The sequence below is a fragment of the Eumetopias jubatus genome, unplaced genomic scaffold (assembly GCF_037043125.1).
Source record: "Eumetopias jubatus isolate StellerSeaLion01/CBP00866 unplaced genomic scaffold, mEumJub1_p1.0 scaffold_20, whole genome shotgun sequence".
Taxonomy (NCBI): Eukaryota; Metazoa; Chordata; class Mammalia; order Carnivora; family Otariidae; genus Eumetopias; species Eumetopias jubatus.
In genome coordinates this window covers 3,083,024-3,095,710 of record NW_028274826.1, presented here as the reverse complement: position 1 = coordinate 3,095,710, position 12,687 = coordinate 3,083,024, and the positions used below count along the sequence as shown (strand labels likewise).

Below are 12,687 nucleotides of genomic sequence, written 5' to 3'. Positions count from 1 at the left end.
CCGCCCCGAGTTTTGTCATCCATGAAATGGGCAGGGGAGGAAAGCCGTTCGTGGGTTCAAGAGCCTTATCCAAGTGCGGAACCGGATCTAGATCATCTCTGGAGGGGGATTCAGCTCTAGCACCTGCCCCAGAGCTCGAGGCAGGTCCAACAGCGATGCGAGCTGCAGCTCCCGAGACTGGGGCAGCTGCAGCTTCACCTCTCACGCCAGCTCTGGGATCAGAGCCCGGTGTGCAGCCTGAGCAGCTCCGACACCAGCTACGGAACTCGCCAGCCAAGGGCCAGCACCTTCATCATCACACCCTCGCCATCGTGCACGAGGTCAGGAGAGGGGCTGGGGAATGAGAGGGTCCCTCCTGGGCAGGTCACCCCGTGTGCTTTGGTCACTCCATTCAGAGCTTACCCTCCCCACCCCTCCCACAGGTCACAGCCCCGGGCGTCCCCACCCCTGCTTCCCAAACAAGGCTCAAGGTGGACAAGCAGACCATGGATGTTGGAATTCGAGACTTGTACCTTAAACACTGTATACGTGTTGACCCACAAACTCCCCTTTATGGATTCTGTTGCAAATAGGGGATTATGGACACGGGTCTTCCCTTCAACAAGCTGGGATTGGGCTGCCCACAGTAGGTGATGGGTGCACCTGCAGGCTGGGATGGGTGCTGCGCACTGTCCTCCCAGACAGGGGTGCCGTCACCCTTTCCTCCAGGGGACCTCCGCTTCCTCACGTTCTCCCCAGGGCTGCTGGTCCCCAGACCAGACACCTGCCCGTCTGAGGGTGACCAGCGCTGCCTCCATAGAGTTTTTTGTTTTTGCCAGAGTCCTTACCTGCTAGCTCCGCTTCTTTGACTCCCCCCGTGCCTGTCCCCACTTGGACTTGCATGCGTGTGGTCTCTCCCTGTGGAACCCAGTGACTTGGAGCGTGGTTTGGACCAGAGTCCGCTGAAACCTTTCTCTGGCCTTGGGTTGTGAGCAATGCATTGCCTTTTGGGGTGTGTCTTCCAGCTTTCTGCATTTCCCTGGTTTCTGTGTGGGCCACAGGAGGAACCAGCCCTGTCCTGTCTGGGGTCAGGCTGAGGTGTCCCAGCAGGAACAGGGGTCTCGGCCCCAAGATTGTGCCCATAATTCCTAAAGTGGCCTCTCTGATTACGTCTGATCTGTAAGCCCCAGGCATTTCAATATCGAATAAGGGAAATTCTGTGTCCAATAAACACAGAAGGAAACGAGTTCCCTTTGAAAATAGGGGGGCAGACACAAAGGCCCCTATTGTGTGATTCCACGTACAGGAAACACCCAGGAAAGGAACAGAGAGAGAAAGCAGCTTAGGGGTCGCCAGGGGCTGGGCTCGGGGAGAAATGGGCAGGGAGGCCTTCTGGTTCAGGGTGTCCTTTGCGGAAGCAGATATTGTGCAGCAATGTTCTGTGGTGCGGTGGCACAGCATTGGGAATATAATTAATGCTGCAGACTTGTCCAACAGAAAACAATTAATTTTATTTAAAATAAATAATAAACAGCGTAGAGGATAAGGAAAGATAATATAACAGTTAATATGTACCAGAGAGAAAGAACACAGGGGGAGGGGATGAAACAATCTGGCGGGGCATCAGGGTCGGGTGATGGAAATAAGGGGAATTGTACAAGGGGCTCTCCCCACGAGGATGTGGGCTCTGGCTGTGGTTCTGGGAGCCCTGCAGGAACAGGAGGAGGGGCAGGGCCAGATGGAAGAGCAGAACCAGATACAAGAGCAGGGACGGGGTCCGGATGCACGGTAGGAGCTGGGTCATGGGCAAGTACAGGAGCACAGGCAGGGCCAAGGGAAGGGCCCGTGGTGCTGGAAAGCAGGGGCAGGGGCAGGAACAGGGACCCAGGCAGGGGAAGGGGCATAGGCTCTGGCCGGGGCAGGGACAGGGACAGGGACCCAGGCAGGGGAAAGGGCATTGGCTCTTGCAGGGGCAGGGACAGGGACACAGGTAGAGGAACGGACAGGTGCAGGGGCAGGAGGTGGGTCATGGGCAGGAATGGGTGCACATGCAGGGGCAGGGAAACGGGTAGGGAAAGGGGAAGGAGCTGGGTCAGAGGCAAGCACCGGAGCAGAGGGAGGGGCAGGGGAATGGACTGTTGCAGGGGCAGAAGCCGGGACAGGGGCAAGAACAGGAATACAGGCAGGGGCAGGGGAAGGGGTAGGATCCAGGGCAGGAGCTGGGTCAGGGGCAAGAACAGTTGCACACGTCGGGGAAGGGGCAGGTGCAGGGGCAGAAGCCGGGACAGGGGCAAGAACAGGAATAGAGCCAGGGGCAGGGGAAGGGGCAGGATCCAGCGCAGGAGCTGGGTCAGGGGCAAGAACAGGTGCACACGTCGGGGAAGGGGCAGGGGCAGGGGCAGAACCCGGGTCAGGGGCAAGAATCGGAGCACAGACCGGGGCAAGGGAAGGGGCAGGCTCCAGGCCAGGGGCTGGGTCAGGATCCGGAGCAGGGGCAAGAACAGGTGCACAGGCAGGTGCTGGGGAAGTGGCAGCTGCAGGGGCACGAGTAGGGGCAAGGGAAGGGCCATCGGCTCTAGCAGGGGCACGGGCAGGGACAGGGACATGAGTGGGGGCAAGATTTGGGTCAGAGGCGAAAACAGGGACACAGGCATGGTCAGGGGAAGGGGCAGGACTTGGGTCAGGGGCCAGAACAGGAGCACAAGCAGGGGAAGGGGAAGGGGCAGGTGCAAGGGGAGGGACGGGGTCTGCAGCAGTGGCACATACAGGAACCCAGGTAGTATCTGGGTCAGGGGCAGGGACAGGGGCACTGGCAGGGGTAGGGACGGGTCAGGATCCAGGGCAGGAGCGGGGTCTGGGCAAGGAGCAGGGCCACAGTTCGGGGCAGGCACAGGGGCCCTGGCTCCGGCAGGAACAGTGGCAAGAACAGGGGCAGGCTCTCCGGGCACAGGTTCTCGAGCAGACCCTTCCTGGTCGGCGTCAGGCTCTCCGTGGGCAGGTGCCGGGTCAACTGCCGGCTCCTGGGCTCCTGCTGAAGTCTCTGCAGGCACCACCCCTCCCTGTAGAGCTGCTGAGGGAGTTGGAGCCGGCTCTAGCTCCTTAGGTCGTGGAACATCTGTGAGAGGAGAAAAGCTCACCCCCGTGCCTGCTCTCCGTGGGTATTTGCAAGACAGAGCCCAGCCCAGAGCCTCCCAGAGAAGCCGCAGCCAGGAAGGTGCCCTCCCCGGGACGTCTCCCCGACTGCAGTCCACCCGCTGGGTGCTCTGCACACAGTCTTTGCTCCTGGCCCCACACCAGCCTCTCGGGGCTCCTCCCTGTGGGGCCTGCCCCGACCCGTCCCCACACACCCACAGGCACCCCGCCCCAGGCTTCTCAGCCTCGAGCTCGGTCTCCGTGGGCTCCATTCCTGGAGCACAATCCAGTCAATGACCACCAGGGAGAGTGGTCTGGGTGGTGTCGGAGGCCTTCCCCCGCAATCCCCAGCACCTGCTCCTGGGGACCCCTGTGGTGTCACGCCCCAGGTCCCAGAAATATCATGGCTGTCTGCCAGCCTCCTCCCGATTTCATCCGTGGTCTGCAAAGACAGGGATGGGTAGCCGGCCCAGAGGCATCACAGCCCTGCCCAGCCAGCCTCCCTGTCCCCCTGCCCTGTCCCCCTCCTGCTCCCAGATCAGACACATCTCTGCGTGCCCAGCCCTGCACGCGGTACAGTGACCCCCGCTCCAGGGCAATTGGGATAAACCCAGGGCAGAAGCTCGCATCCGCACACACCCCGTCCCACCCAGCCACCCTTGACCTTGAACAAGACCTGCCCACTGGGTATCTGACCCCTCATCAGCCTGCTCTTGAATGGGGTTGGCCCACCCTACATGACCCCTCTTCACACACACACACACACACACACACACACACACACACACACACACACACACGGGTGGGGACCTGGGGCTGCACAGGTGGATTAGACCCTGTGGGGCTGGGTGGCCGGCTCTGGGGCTCCTGGTGTCACCTTGTGGTCTTTCCGACCAAACGGCCAGAGGCGGTGGGGAGCCCTGAAAGGACATCTTGAGACAGCATTTGCTGGGCGCGCTTTCTTCCGTCGGCAACCTCCGGATCTGGGAACGCAGCACGCGAACATCTTAGTTTCACTATCTGCAATGTAATGAGCTGGGCCGGGGGCTGTCTCTGGAATGTGGGTTCCTGGTTACCTGGGTTCCAAATTCTGATGGGCTCTGTTGTCAGGGAAGTGAGGTCACCATGGCCGGGGTCCCCTCACCCAACTTCCTCCTCAGACAAGAGCCCCAGCCGCGAGGGCCCCTCCCCCAGCTGTTCAATGCTGACCCCCCCCATGCCCCATCTATACAGTGACACCCTCCCACCCCACCCCACCCACAGCCCACGCAAGGCCTGGGTGCAGCCCTTGTGTGAGGACACAGAGCTGGGTTCAGCCTGGGCTCCTGCGCGTGCCCAGGGCTGTGACCCTCGACAGACCCTGTGCAGGCCCTTCTGCACTTGGGGTTTGGCCCCTTGACATGCTTCACTTAGCCGCTGAGGCAGAAATGCAGTCCTGTGCTGAGCCCTTCCTCCCAGCCTGCTGTGGCCTCGCCTGCTGTGGCCTCGGCGTGGCCGTGAGACGAGCGGGACGTGGCCGCCCTCGGTGGGAGGGGGACAATGGCAGCAGAGCCGGCACGAACCAGTCACGGACAGTCACCCCCCAAGGCGGGCGCAAGCTGCGGAGACCCCCGCCGCCCAGCAGGGCCGGCCTGCACCACCTGACCCCATGCTGCCCAGACGGGAAAGCTAAGTACATTCATGTCGGTTCATAGCACAGAGATCCTGTGGGTGGTCCTTACGTGGCAGTAGCTGACTGATGCCATTCTACTGTGTTCTCCTCGGGTGGCCCTAACCGCACCAGCGAATTGCATCGCCAACTACATACTGGTGACTCCACGTGTCCGGCTCCCACATCTCTCTGTCCTCTGAACTCCAGCCCCCCACGTGGCATCTCCGTTTGGGGGTCCTGGGCTCCAAGCTCAGCCCCCGAGCCTGCCCGGGGCTCCCTGTCCTCGGACTGAACCTCCCTCCACGGCCTGTGCTCTCCCCCCCCCACCCTTCCCTCCACTTCCACCACTCTGGGGTTTTTCACAAGTGGTCTCCTCTTCCGTGGAAGCCCACCCAACTTCCCTAACTACCTCTGTGCCTCAGCTCTCTTCCGAATGTCCCTTCCTCCGAGAAGCCCTCCCTGACCCCTCCTGCTCCACCCGGCGTGAGTCAGACCTGCCGTTGTTTTGCACTCTCTCCAGACACTTTCCCGAGTCTGCGGTCGTGTGAAGGGCGGCTGCGCTGGTGCGAGCCTGTCCTGGCATCAGATCTCTGAAACTGAATTTGCCAGTTTGCCTCTCTCCGGCAGCTAGCACGTGCCTGGCATGTCACGGGTGCTTGGAAATGTTGGGCGAATAAGTGGAAGACTTCCTGAGGAAGTGTAGGACGTCAGGGCCCACGGGGACTGGTGGCAGACGCGCTGTGGGACGCATACAGAAGGACGACATTGGTCCAAGAGCCGTGGTCTACTTCCCAGCAGAGAAGTGTGGCAGACTCTTTCCCCCACGTAATCTGGAGGGCGTGGGCAGAATGGGTCCGGTCGGGCATCCTCCTGCCTGGCCAACACCTGCCCTCCTACCGCCTTCCTATCCCCATCTCTCCAAGATCATAAAGGATCCCGCTTGGGCTACGGCCATGGCCCCAGACTTCACCCCATCAGTGGCCTGGGGTATTCCAACGCGTCCCAATAGGCCATTGGCTGTGCAGACCTGCAGTCTTGAGCGATGTTCCCGGGGTCAAGGGGGACCGCGGGTGGAGCCGCGAGGGGACAGGTGGGTGGACGCGGGCTCTCAGGGCAGGATGGTGTGGGCACACGAGGCTGCAGGAGGGAGAGAAGCACTGAGCTCTACGGGATGGATGGGGGCCGGGCGTGCTGTTGGCCTGCACGGGAGGGCCCGTGGCCGTCTGTTACCATCTTTGGGAGAACAGTCACACCGTTTGCGAGCTCCAAAATCTCCCATATGTCTACGAATTTTTTCATGCTCGGGAAGCTGGACCTGCTCTGTCTGCCTGCAGTTGAAAGCAGAGTCACAAGGTCAGAGTCCCCAGCTCTGGCCCTCTGGGGCCGTCCCCGAGCCCGTGGCCACCGCAGCGCCCTCCGAGCTGGCAGGACAGAGAAGCCAGTGTGCTGCCAAGGGAGGGGGCAGCAGGCGGGTGATGGGGAGTGTGCCTCTGTCCCCTCTGTGCTCCGAGGTAGGGGGGTGTCCCCAGTGCAGCCCCAAGGCGGGCACCACACAGGGCCACTTGGGGAGGCCCCTCTGCTCACAGGACCCATGGGCCGGAGCCTGCTGACCCTCCCGCTGCGCTCCTGGCCACGCCCTCCTCCACGGAGACTCCACGGGACCCCTCCGACCTCTCCGATGGCTGTCCTGCCGGCCTCGGTGCCCCGAAGTGGGTTTGTGCCCCTTCCCCCCACCCCTCCCTGGACAGCAGCTCCCGCCCACCCTCCCTTCACCACCTCCCCCTGCTGCCCCGATCCTGCCCTCAGCCCAGGGGGTCCCCTGCCTCCATGCAGAGGGTCAGTCCCACTCCGGGCCTGTTGCCCTCTGGGCTCCGCCCGTGCACTGGCCGCCCCCACTCAGCCCCGTGGCAGCCACACCAGAGACCCGCCCACCCGGTCCCCCCGTCCGGGCGCCGCGCTCCGCCCGCCCACGTGGCCACCCGTTTGCTGTGTGTGTCCCAGCCCTGACCTCCTACCTCCCACTTCCTGCCAGCCCGCAGCGCAAGGGCCGTGACAGGAACGGATGTGTGTTCGTGTCCCCCTAAATTCATCCATCAGAGCCCCAGAGGGATGGTGTGACGTCCCGGGGTCTTGGGAGGTGTGTGGGGTTAGCTGGGTGCTCATGATGGGGTCAGTGCCCGTATAAGAAGAGGAAGACACCGGAGCCCTCTCCCCGACACTTGACATAGTGACGAGGCGGCCATCTGCAAACCAGGAATGGGGACCTCCCCGGAATTCGCCAGGTCGGCGCGCTGAGCCGTGAGAATCAATGTCCATCGCGGGCGCCCGTGCGGTGCGGTCTGTGGTGCTCTGTCAGGGAGCCCGAGCTGAGGCAGGTGCTTCCATACCTTGCCCTCCGAGCTTGTCGCCCCTCCTTCCCCCACCTGACCCGCAGCCCGCACGCCCCCTCCTCAGATTTTTCCACTGGACTCACTGAGGAGCAGCAGGGTCTTAGAGGTCCGGCCAGCCCGGCCCAGGCGCACGTAGACCACGCCGTAGCTGTAGTCGGTGGACAGCACGTGGAAGCCCTCGACCCCCTTCCCTGGACCGGAAGAGAAGCGTGGGGCCGCCCGATCAGGCCTGCACAGCAGGGGCAACTGGGAAGGGTCAGGAGTCCCTCCCACACACCCAACCACCTTCCAGGCCTAGGCTGCGGGCACTTGCATGCTTGTGCGCTCTGGGACCGTGGCCTGCCTGCCCGCCCCGTGGGCCGCTGTCCATCCCATCCACCCAGCCCTGGGACAGAGGAGCGGCCTCTCCCGGGCCTGTGGCCGTGAAGCCGGGGACACGCCCACCCCCAGGTCTTTCTCTCCAGGCCCGGGCCTTCATACGCACAAGTATTCCTGAACATCGCCTTTTTCCTATCTTTCCGCAGAATTAATGTGTGTGACTGACACCCCTGTGACCTGGGGGGGGGGGGGTGGTGGCGGCAAGGCAGGAGCCCTTTGTTGGCTCTGGTTTCCTGGAATTTTCCAGTTTGGTGCAGGGTCAGTGCCACAGCTTAAGGGAAACCCTCGGAACACCCACTCTCTGCCGAGTGCTCCCGTGTACGTGGTGGCCTCTCCCAAAATCAGGCCTTAATTTTTAGGGGCAGGAAGGGTTTCAGGGCCGCAGAGATGGTCTGTCAGATGTGCAGGTGATCGTGGGTCTGGCTCCCCCCGCCCCCGGCTCCCTTTCCCCTCTTGACAGGGAGATGTCTGGGCTGTTTGTGGTCAGGGCTCCGTGAAGAATGTGCTGGGCCCCCTCCCCGGTCCACTCACTGGCTGAAGGCAAGGACCACCTTCAGCTGGCCCGCTTTGTGGACCTCCAACATCGATGCCCCCATCTTCCTCCTGTCTCTGCCTGGCAAGAATCTCTGGCCCTCAGAGGCGACACCCAGAATGTACCAGAACCCTGAAAACTGTGGAGAGCGTGCTGGCGTAGCTGCCCGTGCCAGGCTCCCAGCCGGGCCCTCAGGAACCCACCGGACACTGACATTGGCCTGAGGCCCGGGCCGGGTCCAGCACCCACAGGTCGGCGCAGCCCCTGCACAGGGCCCCGGCTGCCCCTCTGGGCCTTGGCAGGCAGGTGCCGGGTGTGCTGGGGCCCCGAGGGCTGGGCTGTGCTTACCATGTGCTGGAATTCCCTTCCCGTGAAAGGCCTCCCCCTTCCTTCCAGCTCGGCCCTCGGCCCCATCGCTCTGACTTCCTGCAACAAACCCACATTCCTGGGGAGTCAGTTCCCACGGCCACCTCCACTAGAACCTTCCACCTGCCAGCCATCTGGTTGTTCTGGAACACGCTCTGCTCGTTCGGCCTCTGCCCACCTAGCATCCCCGGGGCCCTGAGGCAGCACCTGCCTGCGGCCCTCGGCCCTCCCTCCTCTTGCGTGGCCACCAGCTCCTCAGAGAGAGGCCAGGGCCTGAAACTCCTTCCGCCCTCGCGGCACTGCCCCCTGTTCCAGGATGGCCCTTTGGAGATTTTCAGGGAGTGATCTTCCAGCCACCACACACACTGCATGCCTGGCCCCGGTCGGCCTGGCTGTCAGCCTTGGGGAACGCAGGTGTGTGGCTCACCTTGTTCCAGTTGAGGTTGTGGGACTCGCTGGGTAGCTGTTCCTGCGGCCGGCACCCCGTAGCAGGCATAAGCACCAAGACCATCACACACGTCAGCCTCCCTGGTACCATTGTCACCCTCCTTCCTCGGCCACCGGGGCACTGAGTTTAAGTCTCCCCACCCCCCTGACCCTGCCGTGGGCGTCCAGCCAACCCAGAGCCTTGAGCCAGCCTGGGGTGGGTCAATGTGGGGGGAGAGGGGCTTTGGGACACAGGCGGGCGGCCTAGGGGCTCGGCCTGGCGGGTGCTGCCTGAATTTGAAGGCCATCGTGTTCCCCTGTGAGACCCCTGGGCCTCCCATCCTAGCCCCCGAGGAAGAGAGGCAAGCAGCCGGGAGGTGTCCCTGTGAGTCACTTCATAGAGATATTTGCACGTGAGAAGCAGGACCACGGTGACGATGGGGCACAGACGGCACCAGCGTGACAGCAGGGCTCTCCGTCCCGAGCAGGTGCTGACGGACAGGGCTGCTGGATGTGTGGGAGCGTGCCCACCCCTAGCCTGCAGGCACCGCCCCCCTCCGTGAGTGATGGGCAGCCCCCAGCCCAGCTTCCGCCACGACGTCAGGCACGGCCCCACCAGACCACAGGAGGAGCCACAGGCTCGGTCCCTCTGGAATCCTGCCCCCTGCCCTGGCCCCAAAGCCCCAGGCCTGGGAAAGCCACACTCTTGTGCCCTGGACACTGTGGCACCCCAGCCGTGCACCCTGGTGGGCACCCACGCCCACTGCATCAGCCCGCACCTGTCTAGACCCCCGAGGGTCTGCTCTAACTCAGACAGTCCTCCCTCCAGCCCAGGGACTGTGGTGACCTCTGCTTGCGGAGCAGCTGCCCCCAGCCCAGCCCCCACTCAGGAGCCAAGACCCACGTCCACGTGCCCCCCACCCAGAGCTGGTTCTGGGCTGTATGGCCCAGCCCTCGGTGAGCCCCACGCCCACCTCCTCCCCCTGCACCGACCGGAGCCCCGAGAGGGCAGCGCCCCGTCTGACATTGCCGTCCGCCCTCGCACACAGGTGAGAGGCATCTGTAGGGCCTTGTGGGATCGATTTATTTGGAACTGCCGTGAGTCCTGAGAGCAGCCCGCCCCACACCAAGCTCCCAGGCGGCTGAGCAAGGAGGCCAGCGCCTGGCCAGCCTCACAGGACTCGGCGGGCACAGTCCCACCGGGAGGTCGATGCATTCACTGAAACCCAAGCAGAGCGTTGCAGGACCCAGATTCACCTCGAGGGGTGTCAGCCCCGTCCCGGTCCCCGGGCCTTTTCGGGGCAGAGCTCTGGGGTGTAGGATCTGGGGTGATGCTCAGGAGGACAGCTGACCTGGAAAGCCTTGTGCACACAGGTGACTGGGGGGGAAGAGGACTTGTGAGGGTGGGCACCCAGGACACACCGCGGCCACCCCGCTCTGCCCACGGCCTCGCCCGAGCCGGGGCCGGCCCTGCAGGCCTGGCTTTGGGCAGGAGCAGGGGACTCCGTGTAGAGCTCCCCACCCCCACCCTGCCTGACTCCCTAAGGCTCGGAGGGACCCCGAGACCCACAGAAGTCAGCCAGGGGCCCGTGGGCATCGGGTGACACTCACGGTCCGGCCTCAATGTGGCCTGCTGCTGAGACAGGAAGCCCAGGACTGGCTCCACCTAGCAAAGAGGCGCAGGGCCTCCTGGCTGGCCAGCTCTGTCCGGCCTGTGGGGCGGGAGGGGAGCCCTCACCACGTGTGCCCCGTGCCCCAGCCACCCCTCCTGCAGGGGGCCGAAGGGCAGGGATGCTGCTCTGGGACCCTGGAGGCCCGGGGCTCAGCACAGTCAGCGGGAGGTTGCCCAGCGTGGCCGCCCGTGGCAGGGAGTTCGTGGGGCCGGCCCGTGGTGTCCACCACTTACTGTACAGCTCCACGGTGTTGAACGCCTCGTCCTTGAACTCTAGCTGGGTGAACACAATGGCGTAGTCCCTGAAGTTGGTGCCCAGCCCCCGGTAGTCCAACACTCCTAGGCCTAGGAAATACGTGCACCCCCCCAGGGCGGAGCATCAGACCTCACGAGAGGCCCCCCCGGAAAGCATTGTCCCATTGACCCCAGAGCCAGCACACAGAGGGCCTCAGGGACAGATGCCCGGCGAGTGCCTGTCCCAACTCATGCCGGGGGAACCCTCCACCGATCATGTCCCCTCGGGGGCACCACCCCCGACGGAGGCCCAGGGTCACCGCGGGGCACGCCAGGGTGAGCCCTCTGTCTTCCAAACTCTGATAATGAAATCTTTTTAACATTAAAAAAAAAAAAGAAAGTTTTCCAGTGTGTGTCTTTCAAGGATGCCAGCGTCTCATCTAAGCTCTCACAACTGTCGGCAAGCAGTTGTTACTAGTGTTCCCTTAAAATGCTTTCAGTGTCTGAATTATTCTGGTGTCAGCCCTCCTCTTCCGTTCCTGATTTTAGAGTCTTTGTGCCTCTCCCCTTCCCTCTCTCTGCCCCACCGCACCTTCTGGGTTTGGTCAGTCAGCTAATGCTTTATGCACTTGTGATGCTCTTCCCAAAGAACTCGCGTTCGGTTTCACTGTTTTGTCCTTTTCTTGGTATTGTAGGTTCTTAGGGTCAAAATTTAAGCACTGACTTGATATTTTTTCTATTCCTATCCAGGCATTTACCGTCTAAGTTTCCCTCCAAACAGGACTTTGGCTCCGTCCCATGAATGTTGGCCTGTGGTACTCTCCTTTCCATGCAGCTCAGCAGACACGTCTCGGCCCCGCCGGTTATTGAGAGGCCTGCTGCTTCGTCCGCACGTGGTTGTGGGGCTCCCGAAGTGCCTGGTCGCTGCCCTTCTCACCTCGCTCCCTGTGGTGGGAGCGCGTGCTTCGTGTGAGAGCGATTCTCTTCAATGCTTCGCTCCTCGTTTTGTGACCGAGCACTTTTTGCACCTTGCAGGATGTTCCGTGTCCCGCTGAGGACGGTGTGCATTTTGCCGTGTGCAGCACTGAGTGTGGTGGGTGCTGTCGGGCGGTCTAATCGGTGGGTGGTGTAGGATATCGAAATCTCCAACAACACCTGGAGGATGGACCATTTCTCCCTTCAGTCGTACCCGTGTTTGCCTCCTGTGTTTTGGCGCCAGGTTGCAAGGTGTGTGCAGGATTGTGCATGCTGTTCTATCTTCAGCACGGTCCTCTAGTGCTCGTTTCAGCACCGTTATCTCAGACTCGAAGGAAAGGGGGTGCTCGGCGGAAAGAGGCCCTGGGGAGACCTGCCTACCTCTGGGATCCGTGGGGATGTCCGGGCGATATGCTGCGAGGGAGGAACGCCCTGCCCCCCTCCCTGCGAGTGAGAGAGAAGCCAGTGTTGGATCAGGTCGTCCAGATGCTGGTGGGATGCTCAAACCACCTGCCAGAGGGAGGCGGCCTCCACGGAAGCTGATGTGAATCACACGCGAGGGACGTGGGCAGGTTGGGAGGAGCAGAGCGGAGTGATCCGGGTCCCACGGCTCTTTTCCAGGAAGAACACAAGGCTGCTCACGTCGCACCATGGCCTTCCTCCTGATACCGCCCGACTGGGTCCTCTTCGGGGAAGAAATGTGGACCCCCGACCGGAACTTGCAAGCAGCCGCGGCTGCAGGGAGCAACCTGTCCCCCGGCCGGCAGCTGTCCCCCACGCCAGCACCCCCATCGTCGTGAATGGACTGATGAGCTGCCCCTCCACACACACCCTCCCACTGAACCCCACCTTGTGGGGAGCTGCCCTCTCCCCACTTTATGAACGAGGAGCCATGTAGCTGGGGAGTCGGAAGGCCAGCGGGGAAGGCGTGCTGTTAGCTTCCAGAGGGAGA

General features: G+C 62.6%; 1 protein-coding gene across 1 annotated transcript in view; it reads right to left on the bottom strand.

Annotated features, from left to right (window-relative positions):
• The window catches only part of LOC148162118 (uncharacterized), a 97,113-nt gene extending 85,285 nt beyond the window's left edge, over positions 1-11,828 (bottom strand). The window contains 9 exon segments of the mRNA XM_088020288.1: positions 5,931-6,090; positions 7,236-7,343; positions 7,637-7,707; positions 8,062-8,201; positions 10,207-10,232; positions 10,466-10,510; positions 10,513-10,566; positions 10,761-10,871; positions 11,789-11,828. Of these exon segments, the coding sequence (XP_087876414.1) occupies positions 5,931-6,090; positions 7,236-7,343; positions 7,637-7,707; positions 8,062-8,201; positions 10,207-10,232; positions 10,466-10,510; positions 10,513-10,566; positions 10,761-10,871; positions 11,789-11,828 (755 nt within the window).
• Between the last annotated feature and the right edge of the window lie 859 nt (positions 11,829-12,687).